The 26,230-nt window shown below is 45.7% G+C and overlaps 1 protein-coding gene across 3 annotated transcripts in view; it reads right to left on the reverse strand.

The window, feature by feature from the left end:
- Nucleotides 1–2,172: 2,172 nt before the first annotated feature.
- Kcnj6 (potassium inwardly-rectifying channel, subfamily J, member 6) overlaps nt 2,173–26,230 on the reverse strand; it is a 252,717-nt gene continuing 228,659 nt past the window's right edge. Inside the window, exons 4-5 of one of the 3 annotated variants that reach the window (NM_001025584.2) lie at nt 19,591–19,878; nt 5,876–6,463 (exon numbers count right to left, since the gene is read on the reverse strand). In NM_001025584.2, the coding sequence (NP_001020755.1) occupies nt 6,459–6,463; nt 19,591–19,878 (293 nt within the window). In that variant the 3' untranslated portion in view covers nt 5,876–6,458. Of the gene's footprint in view, nt 19,879–26,230 lie in introns of all 3 variants that reach the window. The other 2 variants (XM_011246104.2, NM_010606.2) reach the window with 2 other exon arrangements.

Below are 26,230 nucleotides of genomic sequence, written 5' to 3' on the forward strand. Positions count from 1 at the left end.
GTCCCAGCTCTCTGCTGCATGCCCTATCATGATATTCTACTCCTGATGGGGACTGACCTACAGTACAATCCAGAAGACAGTGGCCAGTGACTGCCCCCATGAGTACTGCTACAGAGGAGTCCCATGAGTAGACTGGAAGAGTTTAGGGCTGAGGTAGAAACTAGCAGACAGTCAAGGATTCCTGCTTATAAAGTTACTGTTGTCTCCAGATCTGCTCAAGCCTGGCCCCTGCTCTTTATCTCCATCCACTGATGCAGAGTTCCTGAGCTACCTACCTACCTGGTGGCCAGCTCAGAACAGGACAGTTAATAAGGTCATCGAGACCCAATATTAGCCAGTATTGTGTCCGTACTGGCCTTGGCTCCTTGGTTGATATTCTACAGATTCTTCCTGGCTTAAGGCTAATGCCCCACACCATGTTGGCAATGAGAGTTTGTGCTTGCTTTGATATCTTCTTAAATACAAAGTGTGCATATACTGGGTCATCTCCAAAAGTTTACTATGTAACCAACAGTCTAACTTTCAATTCAGTGTTACAATTGTGTGATTCTCACTGTAATCTGCAATGCCATTCTGGACTGACTAGCTACTTCAATAGTCTCTAATCACTTAGCGAGAAAGTGAGACCTATGTTGCTGATGTTGCTGGGTGATTAGCCTTAGGCCGGGTATGCACAAAGGGTGCCCCACACCTATCACAAACACACTAACGGGTGCAGTGTCTGTTTGTTGTGGTGGTGTTTGTCCCATGATAACAGCCACAGCCCATGAGAGAGAGATGCCATCCGATCCCAAAGTGGAAAAATGATGTTTTTTTCAGACTAGCTAAGTGGGAAAGAAATAAGACCTAAGATGCATTTCCAGTGGACCCAACAAGCCTGCTTTGTCCTCGGTTTACCTCAGCAAGGTCTCTCATGTCTTTGGGATTCTCTTGAGCCTGGTCTTCCAGAGTCTCTTCTGGAGACAGGGTTAGCTCAACATTTTGACAGAAAATAGAAACCAGGGCTGCGGTTGAAGGAGAATGTACCCAATCAGCTTTTAGGGAGAGCCATAATGGGGAGGAAAGATCATCATGTGTTGTGTGTGGCAGGGCTTCCCAGTTGGACTCTTGGTCCCCACCTAGTGGTACTGTTTTGAGAGTTGGCTGAGACTTTGGGAGGTGGAGCGTGGCTGGGAAAGCCAGTCCCCAAGGGTGCATTTCAAAGGTTGGTTGATCCTCTGCTGGTTTCCTAACGCCCCACAGCCAGCTTCTCTCTGCTTCCTGTTCAGCGAGCTGAGAAGCCGCTATCACTCCCTGCACCACCATCCTCTGTTTCAGCACAGGCCCAGAATCAACAGAGCCCAGGAATACCGACAGAAACATCTGACAACAGATGCTTACATAAATCGTGCCCCGTAAGCCGTTTGTTTATGTCAGGGAGCATCAAGTCTGATTGGTGCATTAGGCAGTGAGCTTGCAGAGAGCTGTTGGTGCTGGCTGGAGAGGACTGAAGTGAGGAGACTCACCCCAGCATCGCCCACAGGGAGTGCTTCCTGTGAGTCCCTCGACTCTGCTCTTTGGAGTCCCTCTGGGTGTAATGTCTATCCCTTTTGCGCAGCTCCATGTGGGTGGTGAGTGTGGGAACACTTACCTTCCTTGGCCACATGCTGATAAATGCCTGGGTCACAGAGTGAGCAGCAGACTCATTTCACAGATGTTCCCCACAAGGCCCGCCACATGCCAGGAGGTGCTGTTTGGTCAAAATGTCAGACACTGGTAGAATGAACAGCTGTCTGCCAAAGGTGGGTGGGTGGGTGGGGGTTGCACTAGGTAACAGTTCCTGGCTGGCAGAGTGAGTTGTTCACAGTTTAATGCATTTGTAAAAGCGTGAGTGTCTGTGGAATATTTCATCACCCACCTTTGAAAGAGAGAGGGAATCAGGCAGGGAACCTTGGGCAGTGCACGATGCTGAAGAGATGCAGGCAGAGAGATCACAAAACAGAGAGGAAAATGTAGGTGGGTGGAGGGGGAGACTGTATAGTTATGGAACTGCCCTTGGATTCTGGGTGCAAGCTCCCACATTTTGAATGACCCCATGGCAGCTCATAGCACACTTTGAGATGAATTCACTCTCCTGCCCGTAGAGTAGGATGACATCTTTGGGCGAATATATGTAAAGAAACCGAGACCATATCAAATTATTCTTTTATTGTTCCAGTCAAAAAAAGAGGAACGCCTCAATATGTAAACAGTTTCCCTAACACAGCGATTTCTTAAATATATATATTTATTTATTCTAAAAAAATTTGGCATTGTAGAGATTTCTCAATACATAATTTGTGCTTTCGCATCAGGCATGCTTTCGCCTTGTCCGTGCGCAGACATACTTGGATTGAGTACAGGGAGTTACAAAAGGATCGGAAGGTGGGTCGGGAGCCAAACCAGGGCTGGAGCTCTGCCTGGCTTTCACTTGTAAAAAGCATTGTGGGGAGGGTGGCAGCAATGACCTCAGAAGCAGGGGGCAGCTATTTTACTGCGAAGAAATCTGAAGCCTTGATGGGAGACTTTGGGGAAGATGTTTTTCCCTGTGTTTTCTTGGCATCTCTAGAAGGTCATTGGTTTTGCTTAAAGAAAGCTACGGTGACTGTCCCAGCATTCTCAGCATATGAATTTGCTGGGCTTATAATCAACTATTCCATGACACTGAAACTCCACTTTTTCCTTTTTTTTTTTTTCCAGGCTCACTGAATTATTCTGGGGTGCTTGACGGTTGTGTCAAGGACATCTTGCTTCGGTTCAGTGGAGACTGTCCTTTTGTTCAACCTTAAGAGTTAGGAGCTATTTTGACACCGTGATGGCTTTAATAAACTACGGTCTGCATTCCTCCACCTTCAGCTCAGAAACTTCTACAGTTTAGCACCAGTTTTCACAATGTATTTTTACCAAATTTCCTGGGAAGCCACCTGCCCTTTGTAGACTAGCCTAGGCACTGTCCCCTGGCCCACTACAGCCATATCTTTATGTCTCAAGGTGGCTCCTCTTTATGGCATGACTTTTCCTTGGGTTTTCTCCTTCTGAAGCCTACCCAGACCTCAACAATATCAAGGTCTACCCCTCCCTGCCACACGACACTACTGCTTACTGTCCACACAGAGCCTGCCTCGCTGTTGTTAATTTCCAGGCAATTGGTTCTAGCTGTCCTTCTGGATTAACTAGCCTTATCCCTAAAACTAGACTGACTTTCTTCATGAGTGATGTGGGAGTTAGCTTTTGCTCATAGGGGCTTGCGTGCTCACTCAGTAAGAGTTGATGGCCACAGGGTAGTTGCAGACAATAGAAGATGTTGCTATTTCTTAGTGTCCCCAGATGACCTTGCTTAAGACCTTGGTCATTGGACAGCAAGCACCCATCGCAACCAACACACAGGAACCTCCAAGAAAGCTTTGCATGGGGTTCTGCCTTGTTTTAGCAAGCTGTTTGGATTGTTTAGAACAAAAATAAGTTTCATCATGTTCTCAGCCTTGAACCTGGGGACTGCCTCAAACCTGAACATGAAAACCTTATTTCTCTGCAGGGCACAAGCATTTTATTAAAATCTCCAGTTCCTAGGAAAAATTGCTGGGTTTGGAGTTGAAGATTAAGTCTATCTGTGCTTCCATGGTGGGGGGAGGGATTTGTGTTTGTTTAAAACATTTTAAAATTTAAATTTAATTTATTTTATGTGTATATGTGCATGTCTGTGTGAGTTTATGCCACTTTGGGTGTCTGAGAATATCAGAAGAGGGTGTTAGTTCTCTGGAGCTGGGGTTACTTGGCATGGATACTGGATGCCAGGGTTGCCTGGCATGGATGCTGGAGCCACACTTGAGTCCTCTAGAAGAACAGTGGGCATTCCTAACTGCTGAGCAGCAGCTAACAGCTCCTGTTCTTGGTGTTCTCTGGATTGGATTCTGGTGGGGGCCTTACGACACCTCAACTTTAAAACCCCGTTCCAGGGCTTCCTCCTTAACAGGTCTGTGTGAGAGTTTGGTGAGACCTTCATGGCACACCACAGGTAAATAAGTCCCCTAGACCGGACTCAGCCTTACCCTGTGTTTCCTAGAGCCATGATCAGAGGATGTTGAAAAACTGGTACCGATAGTGGGCTTTCCTGAATATGGTTCTTTTTCCTGTCCTAGAAAATAGGTCAAGGAGAATCTCAGCCACGGCACAAATCTGGCCCCTTACTGGGAGAGGAAGATACTGTCATTATTTAAAACTAATAGTGAGAAGGATTTCCATTCTTTTGTGCTTTGGACAAATAGCTAAACCAGGGCAGAAAAGAAAGTGATTCTGTTAACGTGTGTTGCAGCTAAAATACAGAAGGGCCGTAGAATGTTCTTAAGGCCTAAGCTTCTTTTTTATGGTGTGTTCGGTACAGTACCAGCACAGTTTCGGCGAAGTCCCTGCATGCATGTTTCCAGCGGTGCCGGGCTGGCGTTGTATCGAATGCAGCTTACCAATATCATGCTGGCATTGGATTACTTATACAACAGTATTCTTATTCATGGGTATCTGTTTGTGGTAGAATGCACACATGTATTCAAGTGCAATGGACACCATATAGCTGGAGTCACAGGTGGCTGTGAGCTTCCTGACACAGGTACCAGGAATCAAACTCTGGTCCTTTGCAAGAGCAACGAATGTCATTAAAACCTGAGCCATCTCTTCCATTCCCTGGATGACGTTTTCATTTAGTACGCAGCTGTGCATTTATTCTACATCAATGCTGCTAACCTTCTGTGAAGTATTCTTCTACTGTGGAGGTGGTCACTGTGTCTTAACACAGTGCCTACCCTTCAACTCGCCTGGCTGCCATCTGGGTTTGTGTGGTAGGAGGTGGGAGAGGAATGTGGTTGGTGAAGGATTGCTGGAGACAGGGGTGCTTGGGTTAGTTAAATTTCACTTTTACAAACAGAAGATTTTTAAAAGTTGGAAGTTAAAAAGCTGACTCAGTTAGGGACTATAAGTATAAGAGTGACACAGACGTGAACTGATGAGGTGTAACTAGGAGTGTTAGTCAGAATCACAGAGACAGGCACAGTAGGGTCAAACATAGAGACATGCGCAGTGGGGTCAAACAGAGTCAGGGACAGTAGAGCCAAACACAGAGACAGGGATGGTGGGGTCAAATACAGAGACAGGCGGGGTGGGGTCAAACTCTTGCTGAAAAAACGAGGAACCGAACATCAGGCGACCAATTCTTCTCAAAGTCACAGAGAGCATTCACTACTTCATTTCGGGCCATCAGACACACCATGCCACATTAACACTATACAAACTCTACAGTGTTCTCTTGTAGAACACAGTGGCTTTAAGATAGAGATCAGCCACAGAAAGAGACCGGGGGCATCTCTAAACACTTTAAGATTAAACAACGCAATTCTCAGCAACACACGTGTAGAAGAAATCTCAGGAGAAATTTTAAAAATAGGCATTGAACTCAGTGAAGATAAAACCACAGTTAGACACGAAGTGGGGACAGCCCGAGTGACAATCCATAGCATCAAATGCATCGAGCAGAAAGAAACCTGAGACCAGTCACATAAATCTGCCGGAGTGAATTAAATCCCAAGTAAGCAAGGACATAAGGATGAGGACGCAAACTGACGGAATTAAAAACAGGAAGGCAACTTAAAAAAAAATCTGAGGAGTCAAGAACCAGTTCTTTGAAACAAATGATTACATTTCTATTTGTGTAGAGAGGGAGGGAGAGGGAGAGGGAGAGGGAGAGGGAGAGGGAGAGGGAGAGGGAGAGGGAGAGGGAGAGGGAGAGGGAGAGGGAGAGGGAGAGGGAGAGGGAGAGGGAGAGGGAGAGGGAGAGGGAGAGGGAGAGGGAGAGGGAGAGGGAGAGGGAAAGAACTGCAGAATTGTCAGGGAACACAACAGACCCTGCGGCCATAGAAAGGACCCCAAAGGGCGTGTCCACACGTCTCTGCGTGGGGGAAGTACAATCAGTACTAGAAACATTCAGTCTTTCAAAACTCACATTAGAAGACATAGATAGCCTGAAAGGTCTATACATTAGAGACTTCAAAGTTTTGTTTCCGTTTATTTTTGTGCAGGAGTCTGGATGCCTGCGTGAGCTTTTGTGCATCTCACACATGCAGTAGCCCATGGGAGCCAGAAGAAGGTGCCAGGTCCCTCGGAACTGGAGTCCTAGGTGATTGTGAGCCACCACGTGTGCACCGGGAACTGAACCCAGGCCGTCTGCAAGAGCAATAAACCATCTTAACCGCGGCGTCATCTCTCCAGCCCCGACTTTAAGTAAATTATTGATGACCTTCCCAAACAGAATGTACTAGGTCCAGATGGGTTGGGTGAATTCTGGGTGAATTCTTCCAAGCAGTGAAGGAGGAAAAATATATCAGTTCTCTGTAATGTCTGTCAGAGGATGAGCTTAGAAGGAACACTTCTTGATCCACACTAGGAGCCCAGCATCACCCTAAGAACAAACGAGGAGAAGGTACTTCAGTAAATGGAAGCAACAAAAGCCCATGAACACAGATCCAGACAGCCTCAACGACAAGCTACTCGCAAGCTGAATCTAATGATGCATGAAAGGAAAAACATACCATAACCAAGTGGGACGGATGCCAGATAAGAACGGCCATCCAACATTCAAAAATAAGCTCCTATAATCCAGGTTAGTGGGCAGAGTAATGAAAATTATATGTGAGAATATCAAAAGATAAAGAAAGAGATCTGAGAAAAAAAAACCCAAACAACAACAACAACAACAACAAAAAACCAAACACCATTCAGTATAAAAGTCTTCAGTAGGTAGCATACAGCTGAAATCAGGCAGGATTGTGGTCTTTTTATAGAATTTTTAAAAAACTTAATAACGTGCACTTAAGGCTATTCTGTGCTGTTCTGTGATTTTATGATTGATTTTCAATCGTGAAATGCCTCATTGTTTATGTTTACGCCTTTTATTCTTTTGTCTGGAGAGCACATCTTGGCCTCTGAGCCATTTGTAATTATTAATAAAACTGTTGTAGACAACAAAAGGTTATCTGCAAAGGACAAGTAGAGGGACATTTTCTGAACTAGAGCAGCGGTACTCAAACTTTTTGGTTCATTTCTCTTAACTGTCAAAAACGTGTTTTCTGTTCATACCTAGAACAGGGACTACTGTTATTTAAACATGATTTTAAAATTCAGTTGATACAATAAGATAAGAGAAGTTAATTAAAAATATACAGATTGGAAGGAAAGAAAAAGTTATCACTTATAGATGACATGCTCACCTCTAGAAAATCTTTAAGAATAGAATTGACAAAACCCTTTTTTTTTCTCTCTTTGGACAGTTTCTCTGTGTAACCCTGGCTGTCCTGGAACTTGCTTTGTAAACCAGACTGGCCTTGAACTCATGTAGATCCCCCTGCCTCTGCCTTCTGAGAGCTGGGACTAAAGGCTTGCACCACCACATTTGACAAAATCAAGATTTAAAAAAATTACATAAAGATTTTAGACACAAATTATATGCAAAAGCCAATTGCTTCCTCATGTATCAGCAATGAGCAATTAGAATCTGAAATTTAAAAAAATGAACATTTAAATCAACACCCCCTAAAATGAAATACTTGGGTATAAGTCTTGTAAAATATGTGAAAGATCTCTGTGAGGGAAACTATAAAAGGCGAAAGATCCAAAGAATAAAGAAACGACATCCAGGGTTCGCGGGACGTTGCGGAGGCATCCTCTCTTCTCCACTTCATCTTTGGAGTCAAGACGATGCCAATCCAAAGTCCAGCAGATTGCTTTGTGGAAATGGGCTCTTTAACTAGTTTGTAAGAGAAACAAAAGACCCAGAATAAGCGAAATCGACCATTCACTGCTGAAGAAATAGCAAGAAAACAGAGGACTGACTGACGGCCGTGGCTGAGTCTCACTACTTGTCCTCTCCACGACGACGGAAGGAGTGGTATTGGCTACAGAGTAGGCAGACAGACGGAGAATCGCCGACTAGAGAGCGCAGACACAAGCCACATAACTGAGTGATCGGCCTGTGCGGGTCAGAGGCTGCCTCTGACAAAGGATGGAAGGCTGCTGTTTCAGCAAACAGCACTGGAACTCTTAGACGCAGTAAGAATGAGATAAAAACAATCCGAACACAAGCTTTACACCAGCCACAAAACATCATCAAAGACCTGTGGAAAAGGTGAAATATCAAAGCTCCCAGGACACTGGAGAAAGTCCGGGTGAATCTGGGGTTAATGATGGCCCCTTAGATACAGCTCCAAAGGCGAGGTCCGTGAGGGATGATTGGCAGGCTGGACTTCATTGAAATAAGAAATTTTTTCAGAGCAAAGAAAAACAGCAAGCAAAGAGGAAACATTTGCAAAAGATGCCGCTAATGAAGGACAGGTATCCAAAATATACAAAGAGCCTTTTCAGTTCAAGAACAAGAAGATGAACAACCCACCTACAGCAGAATGGACAAAAGATCGGAGCAGAGACGCTTCAACATGACAATCTACGGACAGACAAGAAGTATCAGAGAAGGTGCTTAATCCCGTAGTGAGCTGCACGGCACATAGCTGTAACATACCGTGCCACCCCTCTTAGAAGGGCACAAATCTGAAACAGTGACACCACCAGACACCAGGGGGGAGCAAACGGAGCTCTCACCCATTCCTGGAAGAATGAGAAAAACAAAACAGTACAGCCACCCTGGAAGGTCGTTAATCAGTTTACAAGGGAGATAGCTCATCAGATAATTTAGCTATCATGATTCCTGGTATTTGCCCAATGAGCCGAAAGCATATTTCCATATAAAAACCACCCACAGGTGCCATTTTATGAAGGCCGAGACACCATTAAGTAAGTAAATAGTTAATAAGCTCTGGTACGTCCAGAAAGTGGAACATTGCTTTGCGCTGGAAATGAAGAGCTATGAAAGCCACAAGGAGACACTGGAGGAACTGTGAACGCTTACTACCAAGGGAAAGAATACAAATTCATAAGGCTTTTCCTGGATGACCCTGGCCACATTCTATTCAGTAAGAGGGAAAGGTGTACAGACTGAGGGAAAAACAGTGGCTGGTAGGACGGGAAAGTCGGTTACACATCTGGTCAGACACATTCAGTGTTCATGGTGAAGGATGAGCCCTGACGTCACCAAATGTGGGTGATGATGGTGTATTGGGGTAAAGTCATGAATAGCAACAAACATGCAGTGGTGTGTCTTGTCCGTCATGGGGGAGGCAGGCAGGGGAAGGGGGCATGTGCCTCCTGCTTAATTTTTCTGTGAACTGAAAGTGTCTCTAATCACTTCAGAAAGAAGCGGCTTTGAGAGAGAGTCAGTGATGCACCTACGACCACATAGTTCATCTGGGGGCAGACCCAGGCTCCCATCTCCAATAGGAAACATTGTGTATGGGTGTGGTCATTGATGCCACTGTGATAATAGAGGAGAGTGCTCCTCACTCATGCTTAGTCCTCCAGAAACCTTTTCTTAGATTTTACTTCTATTATTTGAAGCGTGTGTGTGTGTGTGTGTGTGTGTGTGTGTGTGTGTGAACATAAGTACAGTTGCCTGCAGAGGTCAGAACTGTCACATTCCCCTGGAGCTAGAGTTACAGGTGCTTGTGAAATGCCTGACTTGGGTGTCTGGAACCCAACTTAGCACCTCTGCAAGTAAGAGCGGTAAGTGCTCTTAGCTGCCGAGCTCTCTCTCCAGCCCCAAACTTTGTGGATTTGATCATAGCCATTTGGGGGGGGGGTATAAGAATGCGGTCTGTGTTTATGTGTTTATGCACATGTGTTTATGAGTGGCTATTTTATATTTTTCAGTGTTTGTTATGAAGGTCTGGGAACACCCCCACCACGCTGTGTAGCATTCAGAGGATTCTCCATCTCTTTAGAACAGCGGTGAGTAGAGGGAGAGTTGTAAATCGGAGGGAGTGTGTGGTAAAAAGCCAGAAGTCTTGATGCCTGCTAGAAATCAGACGGGAGCAAGTCCTACAGTGTGATGTTTGGGTTGTGGGAAATTCTCATTTCACCTCCAATGTCCCTGAAGATACAGCAAGCACAGGAGGTGAGCTCTGGGGCTGAGACGGGCAGCCTGGGCACAAGTCCGACATCTGAATACAAACGTCTCTCTGTGTAAGCAGATCCTCACCCCACACCTCTTTCATCTTGAGCACTGCTGGCTCCCAGCCTTCTGCCTTTGGCCTGAGATTGCTGTGGAGTTGCAACCCAGCTGATTTCTTCCTGCCTGCTCTCGGGGCCAGACTGACGTGCACGCCGAACACTTCAGTGCTCAAGTCAACTTTGCTGTGTCAATCTGCCGGAGCCTAGTCCCAGGTTCGAAGCCAGATGGGAATGGCAAGTTCAAGGAGAAATATAATTCCGAGAGCTCTGAATGCTGGATGAAAACGAGAGTCTTTAACTTAAAGTAAGATTTTCAACAAATAACTGTTTTGTTTTGTTTGTTTGTTTTAGATGAGGACTCAAGTAGCTCAGGCTGGCCTTGAACTCCCTATGGAGTTAAGGATGACCTTGAATTCCTTCGGCCTTCCTCCACCTACCTCCTAAGTTGCTGGGATCACAGGCATGTGCTACTATACCCAACAATTATGAATAAAATGTTTTTTTATTGCTTGTAATTGAACCATTATTTGTTTTTGGCCAGTCCTAATTTGGCAGACAGTGTTTACTTATTGATTATGGAAATGGAAACTCTTAGAACATCTGTTATATTGGATACTGTGACTATAGTTTCTGCAGTTTGAAAAATTTGTGTGTGTGTGTGTGTGAGTGTGTGTGTGTGGTCCATGCTCACAGATGGAGGGTTGCCATGGTAACAGCTGACAACACCTCCTGTGTAGCAGGCATCTCAAAATGCTGAGTGCTTCCCTAGAGCACAGTTTGTACAGACTGTGGGCAGAGGAAAGACCGCAATACAGGCACATGTTTGGGTCATTTCAGACCTGTGCATGCAAGTTTACAGTTGCCTCTGATTTTAGAGGAGGTGTTTGGGGCTGAATAAAGATATGCAGGACTTTCCTAGGAATGCTGTCTAGATAATCATAGGTTGCAAAGGATGGGAAGACAGGAAGACCTAGCCTGGCAAGTCCACCTGTCCCTTCCGCAGGAGACCTCCCTTGACCCTGCTCTGGTCATGTGCTAGGTTGGGGTCAGAAATGTTCAGATACTAGTAGTAAGCTAAGGGGTCTAATGGCAGGAGCCAGATATTCTAAGGGTTTGATCTCAGGGGTCAGACCTCAGTCAAGTGGGCAGCAGGGGGTTAGTGATATGAAGTGGGACTCTCAGGTAACAGGCTGCATGTGTGGCCACTGCTCAAGGATGAGGCTTAACAACTGTCCCCCAGTGGCAGCTGTCCCCCTGTGGCAGCTCTTGTAGGGAAAAGTGTATTGATTTAGGTGAGAATCTTATTGGTTGTAAGGTGGGTTCCAACAGACCAGCTCTGAGACTTGCTTAGACAGAGGGGGGAAGGTTCAACCACCCAGAAAGCTGACCGTGTTATCCTAAATGATGGCTTCCTGACCTCACACCATTGTGAGACCCCAAAGTAATGCTTTCTCAGGCAGGAAGAATTTGATATCTAACACAAAAGTCACCGAAACAGTCCTTACGGTGAACCCAGACGTCTGCCTTACACTCACGTCATTCTAGCTTTAGGATTTTATTGCATTTACCTAATGGCTGATACCTAACCGACTTTAAAGGTCCAAATTCATTCCCGACCCAGAATGCTCTGTGAGAATGCCTCCCAGATTCAGCTATTAAAAACAAGGACATCATGAAATCTACAGGCAAATGGATGGAACTAGAAAAGATCGTCCTGAGTGAGGTAACCCAGACTCAAAAGGACATGCATGGTACACACTCACTTATAATTTTAGTGGATATTAGCCATAAAGCACAGGATACCCATGATACACTCCACAGGCCCAAAGATGCTAAATAGCAAGGAAGGCCCAAGGGAAGATGCTTGGATCTTTCTCAGAAGGGGAAACAAAATAGTCATGGGAGGTGGGTGGAGGGAGGGAACCTGGTGGCAGAGGGGGTGGGGAGGGGAACCAGGGTGAGGGTGGGACGGGATCAGGTGTAGAGCAAGCCAGGGAGAGAGAGGGAGGGCTGGGAGAGCAGGGGTGGGTAGGGAACATCTCTAGGACAATAAACAAACAAACAAGCAAAAGAAAAATGCCTCCTAGGTATTCTTAGAAGTTCACAGACCTCAGAAGACACATCTGTGGTGTTATTGTCTGGATGTGCAAGAAGCAGACCCCATGTGGGAATTCTGAGAGGCCTCAGAGGTGGGCATGGTGAGCCTTGTGCACTGGCCAAACTGGGCAGGGGAGGGGGTTGCTCAGGTCATTCTCACAGACAGAGGGACTGAGAGAGGATGCCAGGGTGCATCTGAGGGCAGTGCTCTTCCTTCTCTGCAGACGCTGATTAAAGTACCCAGAGGTTCCCGTGGAACACAGCTGGCTGGAATCTGAGGCTCTAGCTCCAGGTGACCTGTTGTTTGTATTTACGACTGTAAATCTAACACTGGAATGCTCTGAAGGGCCTCCGGCCTCAACTTGGGTCTGATCTTAGACTCCTGGGATTTCTTGTGGGCCTCTTGCGCCTTTGGGTGAACACACTATGAGCGTTGTTTAAAGTTTAGAAGCCCTGATGACTGTCATGTTAGGTTCACTAGTGCTTGTTGGTAGCAGATATTTACATTGCCTGAGAAAAACAGCCCTTCATATATATTGGCTATGTTGGTATCACAGTTTTAGTGGTGAGTGTTAGTATAGTGGGCACTGAGCCCTGATCTTGTGATGGTCGGTTATATGAAGGAACCTGTCTACCTCTGGAAGTGAGACCTCTTGACTCTGTGGTCATTGCTGTCTGCCAACCACACACACACACACACACACACACATACTCACACACTCTCACACACATCAGGATCCAAGCCTAGGGGCAGAGTGTCCAAATGAACATTATGGATTTTGACAATGGCCAACCCTCTGCTCTCCATCAGCAGGAGACACCCGTGAACCCATCTTGTACATTAACGCATTACCTCCTTTTCCCTTGGGCTGCCCCACATGAGTAGCTGGGTGCGTGAAGCTTTCTTGTGCTAAGGCATGAGGCCAAGTAGAAGTTTGGCTCCTTTTACATTTATTTAAGTTTCATGGTGTTGGAGTTGGAGGCTGTGTAACCTGGCCTTTCTTCTAAGTGGCCGAGGAGCTGTAAGAGTTCTGCAAGCTTTCTGTGATGAATGGCATCGCCTACTTAGAGATATGGGACACTTCTCTGTCAACAGCACAACGTACAATAATTTGTCACAAAATATTTTCATTTCCATCTAATTTCCTGGAAAACATGCATAAGAGAACTTGATATGTTTGCTCTCTCTCTCTCAAATATAATTGATAAGATAAAGAGCCAAATTTAGCTGACTGCGGTGAGAAATGCTTCCTTAGACCAAAAGTAAATCAAGTTTGTGACTCTAAACAATGCCATTTAATATTGCCGAATCTAAAACTCCTATCATTGGGATCGGTCTGTTTTGCAATCCACAATGATATAGGACCTTGTTCTGTTTTCCCCAGGCTTGCAAAGACCTCTTAGGTTCCCAGGGAAGGACAACCGTCTGCATGCTGCGGGGCCAGAGAGAGCCAGGGCCAACGTAAAGAACAGCTGTGGTTCCTAGATCCTTTGCACCACAGACCAACCCTGAGTTTCAGACTACAGGAAGCAACATGAGAACGTGATTCACCTCAGCAGCCTGTTTCTTCTCCACACTGCCAACCTCACTTGAGCAAATGCCAGCAGGCTGAACAGTCTGTGGAACTGAAAGCCCACGGGCACAGAGAAGCCATATTCAGTGATGGGCCAGGAACTTTCATGTCTTTATTGCTCATTAATGAGTGGTTTTATTCTACTGATTTCCTAGGTGGACACTGAATCCCAGAAGGCTGTAGGAAAGGAAAGCCTTTTACTCCGAGAGCCCCGAATGTATGACCCTACTCTCAAAAAACATAACGTGCTCTGCTGTAACAGAGCTATTAGTGACTCCAGGAGATCTGGGGTGGGGAGAGGGGTCATTCTCAGACCTTCCCAGATGCCTGTGAGACTAGTTTAATTTTTTTTTTTTTTTTTTTTGGTTTTTCGAGACAGGGTTTCTCTGTGTAGCCCTGGCTGTCCTGGCACTCACTTTGTAGACCAGGCTGGCCTCGAACTCAGAAATCTGCTTGCCTCTGCCTCCCGAGTGCTGGGATTAAAGGCGTGCGCCACCACGCCCGGCGAGACTAGTTTAATTCTTAACAGTGTTGGTACACATACAATGGTTAGTATTAGTAAGAGTATTGATGTTGCCGGCCATACAACCTCTCTTGCAGTCACTCAGGTCTCCCAGAACAGAGTCCGAGCAGCCGCAGGCAATGCATGCAGATTAGGTGTGTTGTGTTCCAATGAAACCATTTATTGTTTCAAAGTTTGAATTATCATTTTCTTTTGAGGGTCTCATGTAGCTCAGGCTAATCCCAAACTCTCCACATGGCTGAGAATGACCTTGGAACACCTTCCTGCCTCCACTTCCAAACTACTATCATGGGCTAACATGGTTTGTTTACGCAGCAATAGGGACCAAACCCAGAGCTTTCTGTAAACTAGGGCAAGTCCTCAACTAACCAAGTTCCATCCGTGGCCCCTGAGATCTGACTTCATGTCCCCCAAGTATTCCTGGATTGTTTTCCTCCCAACCATTTGTAAACATAAAGATCAGCATCAGCTTGAAAGAGTGTAAGGAAGGCTGCCGTAGCAGATCGGAGAGCCAAACAGTTTCATACTAAAAACCACCCCATGCGCACACCCTTGTGACCTGGGTTTGAGACCAGGGTCTGTTATTTCCTGGCCTGGACCTTTGCTAAAGTTAGTCAGTTTGCCCAAATTATAAAGATGCTGACAGTACCTAACCTCTTGTGGTGGGTAAGAGTTCCAAGGGATAATTTGTGGGAGTGATCAGCATTTACAATGTCAGGTAAAATACTGTTTTGTTGCTGGGTTTTCACAGTCAAAACTGTACATATTGTCTGCATCCCTTACTAACCCTCCGACAGTCTTCACATCTACATGACATCTCGAATCCTAAGTCCCCTCTGAGATGCAGAGGAGACACAGCCTGGGAAGAGGGAGGCTTTACTCTATTCTGAAGTAAAGCGAAAGGTAACATTTTCTTAAATACAGTTTGGACAGAAAGTCCAACTCAAGATAGTTAGCTGTGTAGCTCTTTAGCTGTGTTGTAATATCAATCAGTTATGCAAAAATTGCTCATCTTTTTCAATTTTCCAACTAGCCACTGAAATGAAGCCGTAGAAATGAGTGCAGTGTAGTGACGCTGGTCACATGTATAGGTCATTTCTTCTGAAGCTGCCATCTCGGCTTTGTCATTTAGAGCATGTCTGAAAGTCAGGGAAAGAAACGACAAGGTGACCCTTGCTAAGTTGCATTGGTAGCAAGTGTTTAGGCTTTCAGGGTTTCTCTCGGCTAGAGATCTGGTGCTTTGCAGCCTGCTCACGGGATATTCCAGGGCATCTGACATTCTCTCTTTGCACAGTTGGACAAACAGTCTCCAGGCACTCCAAGACACCAGAAATTCAACCAGAAAAGCAACAGGTGGGGGAAGAAAGCTAGAAATGTAAACATCTGGGCTTTAAAATGTAGTCATAATTAAATTATAAATTAGAGTATAAAGAAAAAAAAACCCAGGCATGTCAGAATCCTATTTTGGTTAAACCTGTAAGAGAAAAGTTGTGCTTAAGAAATAGGTTGATATCTTGATACAGTAGCCAGGCTTCTATTGGGGAACTCAGGTACTAAATTAACTCAGTGGGTGTGGAAGGAAAGAGAGAACAAAAGAGAGGGGCAGACAGGGAGGGAGTGCAGGAAGAGAGGGCTCATGAAGTTACAACCACACCCAACATGAAGGACCTGAAAGGGATGAGCCAGTAACAATGTAACCTAGCAGTTCTAATGTGTCAACACAGGCATGCCGAGTACCCAGGGAACTGCCGCAAACAATGAGCTGTATTGATAACATACGGTCTCCTATAGGAGAGCTAATGGAGGAAGTGAGGTCAGCAGAGCAAGGGTCTCTTCCTCCCTATTCTTCCAGACAAACCTCCTTTCTTCAAGGAGCTAGTGTGACTGTAGACTGGGGTCCGCTGTAGTGACTCTTACCCTTGAGCTGAAGGTACTTATCTGGCCTATGAATTTCACTGTGCTTTGGGGGGGGGGGCGATGATTCAGAGATAACAACCCAGCAGCCCAAAACATCAAAGAGGGGGAGGGAGGTTGAGGGGGAGGGGGATGGAGAAGGGAAGGGGGAAGGGTGTGTGTGAGAGAGAGAGAGCGTGAGAGAGAGCGAGAGAGCACTCTTCAATGGTTATGGGTCTTGGTGCATTGATAGGCTTATACATTTTTACAGGATTTAATCTACTGGTAGAGATACTGTGGGGACAGTGACAGGGATTGTGGACTGGAAAGGGGAGGCATTAGGGTCCCTTTTGTTGAATTAGCTTAATGAAAAACCCATTGACCACTTGCTGCTTAGAAAATTCAGTCACAATGACTTTTCAAATTTTAACAGTTGACACAAAATACACTGTTAAACCTTTTTCTCAGTAGCTGTAGAAAAATAGACACGTTTGATAAGGACATTCTAATAAAAGGTCCTTTAGGAATGCCTTCTTTAAAGATTCCGAGCTCATGTTACAAACAGGATTGAGTTCCACTTGTGTCACCCACCACAGTGACATCAAGAAGATGAGAGTCAGGGAGGGACCATCAGAGTGCCCTGCTGAGGGAGGTCACAAGTGACACAGGTGTTGCCCAGGCCTATTGTCCCGTTGTGCAAGAAGTCACCGACCTCAAAGCTGCTCTTTCAACCCATCAATAGGGGCTCCTTTGTCCTTCAGACCTCAATAATAGATTTTTTTAAAAGGCCCAATGAGTCTTCAGGAGATAAGTCAGCAGATCATTTGAAGGCTTTCTCCATCTTTCTTTGTACTGCATAGGCTCTGTCTTGGGCTGCTGCAGATTGATGCCCCAAAGCGGGGCGTTCTTCATAAGGCTAAAACAAGGTCAGGTCATGGGACCTCCCACAGCCTCTGGGGAACTGTGTCAGGATCCCGCCTCTACCACCTCCTGCTTAGAGTGCGCAGGGTGAATGCATGGTTCCATCCATAAGTAACCAATGCCAAAAGGAAATGCTGGCAGGCAAGGGAGGGCCACAGCCAATAGCTTTGTTTTCTGGAGTCAAAGCTAAGAAACGGTTGTCTGGGTGGCAAGATTTCTGCAGAGGGAGAGGAACAACCCAGATGTTGGATGGAGGAGCCACTTCTCATAATTCCTAGGGCACCTCTCTTATAAGCAAGGTTCCGAGACTACAGCAAAGCCCTTTGCTGCCTGGTGAGGGGAGGTAAGGGGGGCGGGGACCTGCTAGTTTGATCCCTTTGACCTCAATGGCACGGAGTCTCAAACAGCACATCTGAAGGAGCTGAGATGAATTTAGATCTACTCGATGTGTATTTATGGTGGGCAATGGTGTTTAAGAACAGTTTATGAATGCAAAAGCAACAGGAAAGATCGGTTACAGTGAGAAATCTCCACCTGCCCCTGAGGTCTCACTTAAGACTCTCTTCCCAGTCTTCTTTCTCACGTCATTTTGAATTTAGAATATTACACATGTTGCCTGCCTTTCTTTGTTCCTTCCTTCTTTCCTTCTTTGAGGATTAAAATGAGATAGAGAGAGCTGTTTGACTGTTGTTGATGTTTGTGTTCTTGATTGAGAGACACGGGTTAGATTTTCAATTACTGGCATACTCTCACACCCTGGAGAGATTTCTCTGTTGCCACAAAGACTGTTCTCTAATCTTTGTATACCAAATTCTGGCCGTTTCACAATAATGATAGCAAGAATGATGGTAGAAGATAAAAAAATCCCAATGTAAGAAAAGGTAAGGGCAGGGCCCAGAGACAGGGCGGGGTCCAGGGAGAGGGTGGAACCCAGATATAGTGTGTGACCTAGGGACGGGGCGGGGTCCAAGGGCAGGGCAGAGCTAAGAGATAGGGTGGAGCCCAGGAAGAGGGCGGAGCCCAGAGTTGGGGCGGGGCCTAGGGATGGGGCGGGGTTCAAGGGCAGGATAGAGCCAAGAGAGAGGAGGAGCCAAGGGAGACAGGGCGGGACCCAGCGACTGGCGGGGGGCGGGGGGGGGGGGAGGGGCAGACTTGCTAGATGAAGTGAGAGAGCAGGAAGCTGGCAATGTAGTCCTGTCATTTCACCCACAGGGCCTTCCTGAATGCCATGGCCTTTCCCACAAGTCTTCTGTCGACTAGACAGCTCCATGGACATTCTGCAGTCTCTCATGACTACATAAAAAAGCAATCAATGCTTTCACAGAAAGGTTTCTTAAACTGCTATATTTCACTGGAAATGTCATCTGGGGCTGTGCTAGAGTCCTGTTCCTGGTAGAGCCTCTCAAGGGTGCTCAGAGAGTCCCACATTATCTATAAACAATGACACCCGTTTCGTAAATGTGTCATGGTTTATCAGCATTTTGGATGGTGGACATCTTTTTACACCTCCAGACTGTCCCCAGACCTATGGCTTATTAGATTCAACTTAAGGATGACAAGGGAACAGAGAGGTGCCCTAAAAACTGTCAGTCTGGGGGACCTGGAACAAAGGCCATGCATTTAGAGGGCCAGCAGTCAAGGGGATCAAAAATAATTAGAAGACTCAGATATCAAAACAGAAACGCCTACTGTACATTGGGAGTCTTTTTTCTTCTTATTTCTAAAGTTATAAATCTAAAGCTACATGAATGATATGTCTATGTACATTAATTATTAGGATTTCTGCTCCATAGTACTTTTGTGCATGCTGGGTTTGTCTCTACTCGCCGAGAGAAAATAATTCCATAGGGCAGATCTATGTACAGTGGTCTATCCTTGGCTCATCTGGGTCCTGTACTGTCAGTGTCTGTGTGGTCAAGTACCTGCCCTGTGCTAGGTAAGATGGACTGGGCTCTGTAAAACCAAGGGGCTTCTCTGCATGACCCGAGGGCATGGTAAACAGGTCATGTTCTTTGTGACACTGGGTAAAACTCTGACAGCTCTTTTGAATGATTCGTATTGGATAGTAAAGAGGATTAAGTAGTCTCTTCTGTGAGTGGAGACTAGGCTTGGGCACAATGAAGGTACATTGTACCTTCACCAAATATCTGTCTGCTTGTCCCATCTGAACATCTGAGAGGGGCAGGTAGGTATTTTACACCTTGAAGGTTTGTGTTCTGGAAATGCCAAAATTAAATACAAATGAATCAAGATCAAAGTAAGAGAGACAGAAAAGAAGGAAATGGGAGACAAGGAGAAGTCATGTCTGAGAGGGGAGGCTGACCCAGCTGAGTCTACAAGGAGGGGTCATCTGAGGGGGGAGGCTGACCCAGCTGAGCCTATAAGGAGGGGTCATGTCTGATGGGGGAGGCTGACCCAGCTGGGCCTATACTTTGGATTCATTCTCTAGGTTTGCCACGTCACCATTCCTCTCCGTCAGTTCTTCCGGGTTCTTCTCTTCCTCTTCTGTCTCCAATTCTGCATGTTGGTTCAGTTTGCTGGACACAGACCAACTCAGAGGCAGCTCTGCCCGGTTAGCCAGCTCCGCTAGCTCTTTGGCACTAAGGGACGGGGTGCTGGTCTCATAGGTCTCATGGAAGCTGTTGTAGTCAACTTCGTAGAACCCGTCTTCCAGCGTTAGGACAGGTGTGAACCGGTAACCCCACAAGATCTCACTGGTGATGTAGGAGCTTCGGGCTTGGCACGTCATTCCTGTGGAGAGGAGAAAACTGGCTTTAGGATGCATGTTTGGGCTTCCCAAGGCCAAGGAGACTGGGGATCCAAGAAGAGGTTGTGTTATGGGCAGATAGTTATGTTGTACTGTGACCAGCACTGGAGAGTGACAGCTATAGAGCCGTCTTTCACATTGCAGATGTATACCACAAAGTTCCAAGACTTTCTGAAACTGGCCAACTGAGTTCAATCTTCCAAACCACATGTAAAGATGGGAGATTGCTGACCCCATAAAGGTAAGTTTTGACTGTCTCACACACATGGTGGCAATGCGTCCTCCACACACACAATTCATGCCCCTCCTCCTCACACAAACATTATTAAATAAAACAAGTTAAGGAAGGTATAACTTCTTAAAGTGCAGACAATTAGTGTTCAGCCACAAAAGGGAACATCTACATCACACCCTCTCCTCCCAAGACTCAGAGACCCTCACAGAAGACAGGGCAGAAAGACTGTAAGACCTAGAGGTTCAGTTATATCATGTCCAGATTTTTGGACAGAATCTCCTGGACATGATATAACTGTCACATCCATGAACTCACTGCATCTATGGCTACCTGCACACAATCAAGGCCGTTGATATCCTAGCATGGAGTGGGAGGGCCTTATGAGCTTCCACTCCTGACTGAGGAGAGGTTATGGATAGTGGATAACTTTGGGGTGAGGAAGAGTTAGTTTTCTTCAAGGGGGTGGTTCCTAGGGGGGATGATCATATTCTAATGGATAGCTCCACAAACAGAAGTAATGAGCAGCATAAACTGAGTTTATAGATTATTAATGAAAGAAGAAGAAGAAGAAAAAGAAGAAGAAGAAGAAGAAGAAGAAGAAGAAGAAGAAGAAGAAGAAGAAGAAGAAGAAGAAGAAGACATGAGTTGGTGGTGGGTAGGGAGGATCTGGGAGGGATTAAGGGAGAATTTGGTGCTGAATATGATCAAGATACATTGTGTGGCATTCTTAAAGAATTAATAAAAATGCTTCCTGCCAAATCACAAACAAAACAATTATAAAAGCTAAAAGACATGTAACAGGCCCCTAGATCTTAGCACAATTGATTCTATTCAGGCTGGAAAACTCAGTACAGCACATAGATAGCACCACCAGTCAAAATAAAAACAAAGACCTAATCCATCAAAGTCCACAGTTCTGGGGAAGTCTCTAAGTGTACTAGCCTTGCTTTTTGGCTTCTGTAGTTCTGTTTCTGACTAAACTGGTAGAGTATGTGGATATTCCACAATAGGCAGGGAAGACAGTTTTCAAAATATTGAAAGAAAAAAAATATTGTCAACCAAGAATTGTATACCCAGCAAAACTACCCTTCACAAAAATGAAGGTGAAATGAAGACATTCATCAAATAGAATTGGAAATGATTTGTTGCTGTCAGTTCTGCATTATGCTGAATCATGAGGGAGTCCTTCAGGGAAACAAAAAGACTCTGGGTGGCAGCTTAAATCCACCCGAAGAGATAGATGCTGGTGTAAAGAACTATAGGGGAAAATACATTTTTTAAAAAAAGTATAATTTTGTGCTGACTACATTCTAAGATAACAATTCTGTTTTATGATATAGTATGCTATAGTTTATATAATAAGACAAAGTGACTCAAGAGTGTGTAGTGTGGTCCACACCCCCTCATGGCCTGGGAAGGCTTCTTTCTCTCTGGTTCTGCAGCTTTCACACCTTCACAGGCAGACCAGGGGTTTTTATACCTGCACAGGCAGACCCAGTCATGTCTGCAGGGGCTTTCACACTTGCACAGGCAGACCCAGTCATGTCTGCAGGGGCTTTCACACCTGCACAGGCAGACCCACCCAGTCATGTCCACAGGCATTCTTGGTTACCATTGAATTTGGATCACTCCCATCCCTGCAATCAAAAATTGAAGCATTCTCCTACCAGCTCTTTATACCTCACAGTGGCAGAAAAACCACAAAAACAGAACCAAACTTCTACTCAGCTGAGGAAGGTGACTCGCATCAGACACACATCCAAGGAAGAAGTCCATGTGTGTATGTATATATAGGTACATATGTCTGCATATGTAAGTATTAATAATTAAGGAGGTAAGAATTTGAGAGGGGTGGGGGCAAGGTAGGAGTTGCGGGGTGGGGAGAGGGGAGGGTTGAAATGATATAAGTACCATATTTATTCTCCACCTTATTTTCTGAGACAGGAGCTCTCACTGAACCTGGAGCTCACCAGTTTGGCTAGACTGTCTGGCCAGAAATCTCCAGGGATCCTCTTGTCTTTGCTTCCCCCAGTTGGGATTATTTTATTATTATTATTTTTGGGTGTGGTTTATGGGGACTAAATTCAGTCCTCAGCCTTGCGCGGGAAGCCCTTTACTGACAGCCATCTTCCCAGTCTCATTTTTGTAGAAACCATTTAATCTCACAACTTCTTTACTGAGAACTTTTCTGAATCTCTACTGGGTTCTTGGGTGTTTCGGAGAAGAACATAGAAATGGCCCATCTTTTGTTACCCGTGTTATTCCTAGATAAAGCCACAAGGGGTGAGCCTTGCAAGGCTTGCTCCATCTAGGACCCAGGAGACACACACACAGCTAGCTAAGGAATCTGTACTAAAACACCGGCCGACCTACACTGCGTGGTTTAAATTTAGCAGCCAAAGCCCTATTTTTAGACTCAGTGACAAGTTACAATGGGAGAGGCCGTGTGCAGAATGGATGAAAGGCATCCGGAGAAGCCCCTTGGGGCACAGCCAGAGGGCGAAGCAGCAGAGAAATAATGGGATCAGATCTGCCTAGAGAGTAAGATTGCAATAAAACCAAGCACCTCACTTCTGAATGATATAAAATAGATCTGCATTGCTGGCATTCCAAAACAGAGAGGGACTTCTCACAGACGCTTTGCCATTTCACTTCAGAGATCAGGGTGTGTGACAGGGTCTTTTTTCCCTCAGTGCCTCCTGCTCGCCCCAGAAGAACTTCACTCAAACAGCGTGCATGGCTGTGCTGGAGTCTCAGCACCGGGCTGCCAACCATGGCAGATTGATGTGAGGCACAAGGATGTGAATGTCGCTGAGTCTGGTCATGAACATACAACCCCTGCTTTATGCTCGGGCTCACAGTCCCTTCAGTGTGCCCAACATGCTTTCCCCAGCACTACTTTGGGGGTCCATTGTGGCTGGCTTACAACTATATAGAAAAAATCGAAATGTATGTCTTAAGAATGACCCAAGGAGCAGGCAGTGGTGGCTTTAGTCCCATCATTTGGGAGCTGGAGGCAGGTGGATCTTTATAAGTTTGAGGCCATCTTGGTCTACAGAGAAAGTTCCAGGACAGCCAAGTCTATCCAGAGAAGCCCTGTCTTGAAAAAAAAAAAAACCCAAAAATATAACAAAAAACCCCCAAACACACAAACACAAAGGACCCAAGGAAAGGAATTCTACACCTGCACTGTGACTCTTGCTAAAGTAACTGGTGTGTTCATAATTTAAATGTTGAATCGAGTAATAAGTGCTATTTCTGAATGTTGCTGTATGCCAGGAGCTAGATGTGATGAACAGATGTTCCTGGACACCACGTCTAGAGAATGATTGATTGGCCCGAACGGAGGGCGGCCATGATTGGAGAGAGTTGGGATGCTGCATATTAAAAGCCCAAATTATCTCTGGCTATCTCTGTCTCCATAATAGCCAAATATTTCCAGCCTCTTTATTGATCTTACGACTTTGTGGCTAGCAGGACACTAGTGTCTACTCACTCGAAAGCTAAGAACACTTTTCGGATGGCATCTGAGGACTATAGGAGAGGTGTCTGCTCGCCCTGCCTGTTTCCCTACCAGTGTGCCTGGTCGATGCTTTGATTTACAGCTTTTTAAAAAAACATTCTTTAAAGTTCCTGTTTCTACTTCCATGGTGGAACATGCCGTTCAAGGAAGCTTGAGTCCAGATTCCTGGGCCATGGTCACTCAGGATAAACTATGGCTTAATCCCTTTGGAGATGAGTCATGTTTTGTATGCATGTGTGTGGGTCATCTCACCCTTGCGACAGCCCCCTGAGTAGATGCAACGGCCATCTCTAGCCTACAGAGGAGCAGTCTAAACAGAGAGAGAAGCATAGCGCTATAGGCTCAATGATTCTGTGATGGTTTGAATATACTTGGCTCAGGGAATGGCACTATTAGGAGGTATGGCCTTGTTAGAGTGGGTGTGGCTTTGTTGGAGTGGGTATGGCCTTGTTAGCATAGGTGTTTCACTGTGGGTATAGGCTCCAAGACCCTCACCCTAGCTGCCCGAAGGCCAGTATTCTGCTAGCAGTCTTCAGATGAAGATACAGAACTCTCAGCTCCTCCTGCACCATATCTGCCTGGATGCTGCCATGCTCCCACCTTGATGATAATGGACTGAACCTCTGAACCTGTAAGCCAGCCCCAATTAAATGTTGTCTTTTATAAGGCTTGCTTTGGTCATGGTGTCTGCTCACAGCAGTAAAACCCTAACTAAGACAGATTCCAAATTTCATGTCTTGAAACCCTGAGTATGTATGGAGTTTGGGTCTCACAGGACTGAGTCTATATCCTTGTCACCTCTCCAACAGAGGAAAAGGCCAGGCATGGTAGCATGTGTTTATAATCCTAGCACTTGGGAGGTGGAGGTAGGAGGATCAGGAGTCCAAGATCATTCTTGACTACACAGTGAGTATCAGGCTAGCCTGGGCTACATGAGGTGAGACCCTATTTTAAAAACAAATGGGGGGAAAAAGAAAGACAAGACACCAGAGCATGGGAAGTCCTTTCTCCAGCAGACATACAGAGAAAAGGCCATGTGAGGACACCCAGAAGACAACACTGTTCACAAGCCAGGGACAGAGCATGCCGAGGGGCTGCTGCTGCTGGGGCCCAACTCTCAGACTCCTGGCCTCTAGAGCTGGGAGGAGAAGAGCCCACTACGGGAGTCTCCTAGCTGCGGGGCTTTGCTCTGGCCACCTGCCCATCACCGTGTGGGGAACCTGAGCTCTGGTCTGGGAAGCTGGGCTCCAGAGCCTGTGGTATTTCCATAACATTCTTCTACTTTTGAAGACAGGGACTGTGTGCTAATTTTGGGTCTGTGTAACTCTGACAGCATCCTACGCTTCAAGGATTAGAACACAGCCACCAAAATAATGTATATTCTATGAAATAAAGTAGAGTATATATGTATGGCTCAGGAACAGTCATGGCGGTAACTGTGCAACCCACCCACTCCTGCTCACTGTCTGCTCTGTGAACTTCTCCCATCTAAGTTTCCTCTGAGGCTCTCCACACTTCAATTGCTTCCGTACAAGATTTGTATCTTCTACCAAGGTTGGGGGCACCCCCACCACCCTCAGGAAATTGCTTGGAAACACCAAGGCACTATTTATTTATTGCTGTTTGTACTGCTTGTGTATGATGTGGTGTGTGCGTGTGTGTGTGTGTGTGTGTGTGTGTGGAGTGCATGTATGTCTGGTGTGTATGTATGTAGTGTGTGTTTGTGTATATGTAGAGTGTGTGTGTAAGTGGTGGTGTCTGTATGTTTATGAGTATGTGGAGTGTGTGTGGTGTGTATTTGTGTGTGTGTATGTGGAGTATGTATGCACATTCATGTGTAAGTATGTGTGCATGTTGTGTGTGTGCATGGAGTGTGTGTGGTGTGTATGTATGTGGTGTATGTTTGTGTATACGTAGAAAGTGTGTATGTGGTGTGTGTTCATGTATATGTGCTGTCTATATGTTTGTGTGTATGTGGTATGTATGTGGTTTGTGTTTGTGTGTATGTATGTGAAGTGTGTATGTATGTGCATGTGGTGTGTGTCAGTGTGTGTGTGGTGTGTTTGTGGTATGTGTGCAAGTGTATATGGTGTGTGCGTTTGTGCAGTGTGTATGTAAAGTGTGTGTGTGTGTATGTGGAGTATGTGTATTGTGTATGTGGTATGTGTGTCATGTATGTGCTGTGTGTGAGTGTGTGTGTTGTGTATGTGGTATGTGTCCAGAGATCTATGTCTAGTATCTTCTTTGATTGCTTCTACCTTAGTACTGAGGCAGGGTCTCTCACTTTCCCCTAGAGCTCCTGGATTTGGCTGGTCTATGTAGCCAGCCTGGCCTGGAGACAGCTTTTCACCGACTTCCAGGTTCTGGGGTTCTGGGCTGGCCACCATGTCCTCCTGAGCTTTTTATTGGGTGTTGGGGATCTGAATTCTGGTCTTCACTGTGGGTCTGGGGGTGCTTGACTGTTTTCCCAAGAATGGGTCACCTCTTTTGGCGTTATTAGTCAGTGAGTTCTCATAGACTTCTAAACATTTCAGGCAACTGACAGTGTCTTGAGTTACCCTCTAGAACTTGACAACAA

The sequence above is a fragment of the Mus musculus genome, chromosome 16 (assembly GCF_000001635.26).
Source record: "Mus musculus strain C57BL/6J chromosome 16, GRCm38.p6 C57BL/6J".
Classification (NCBI taxonomy): Eukaryota; Metazoa; Chordata; class Mammalia; order Rodentia; family Muridae; genus Mus; species Mus musculus.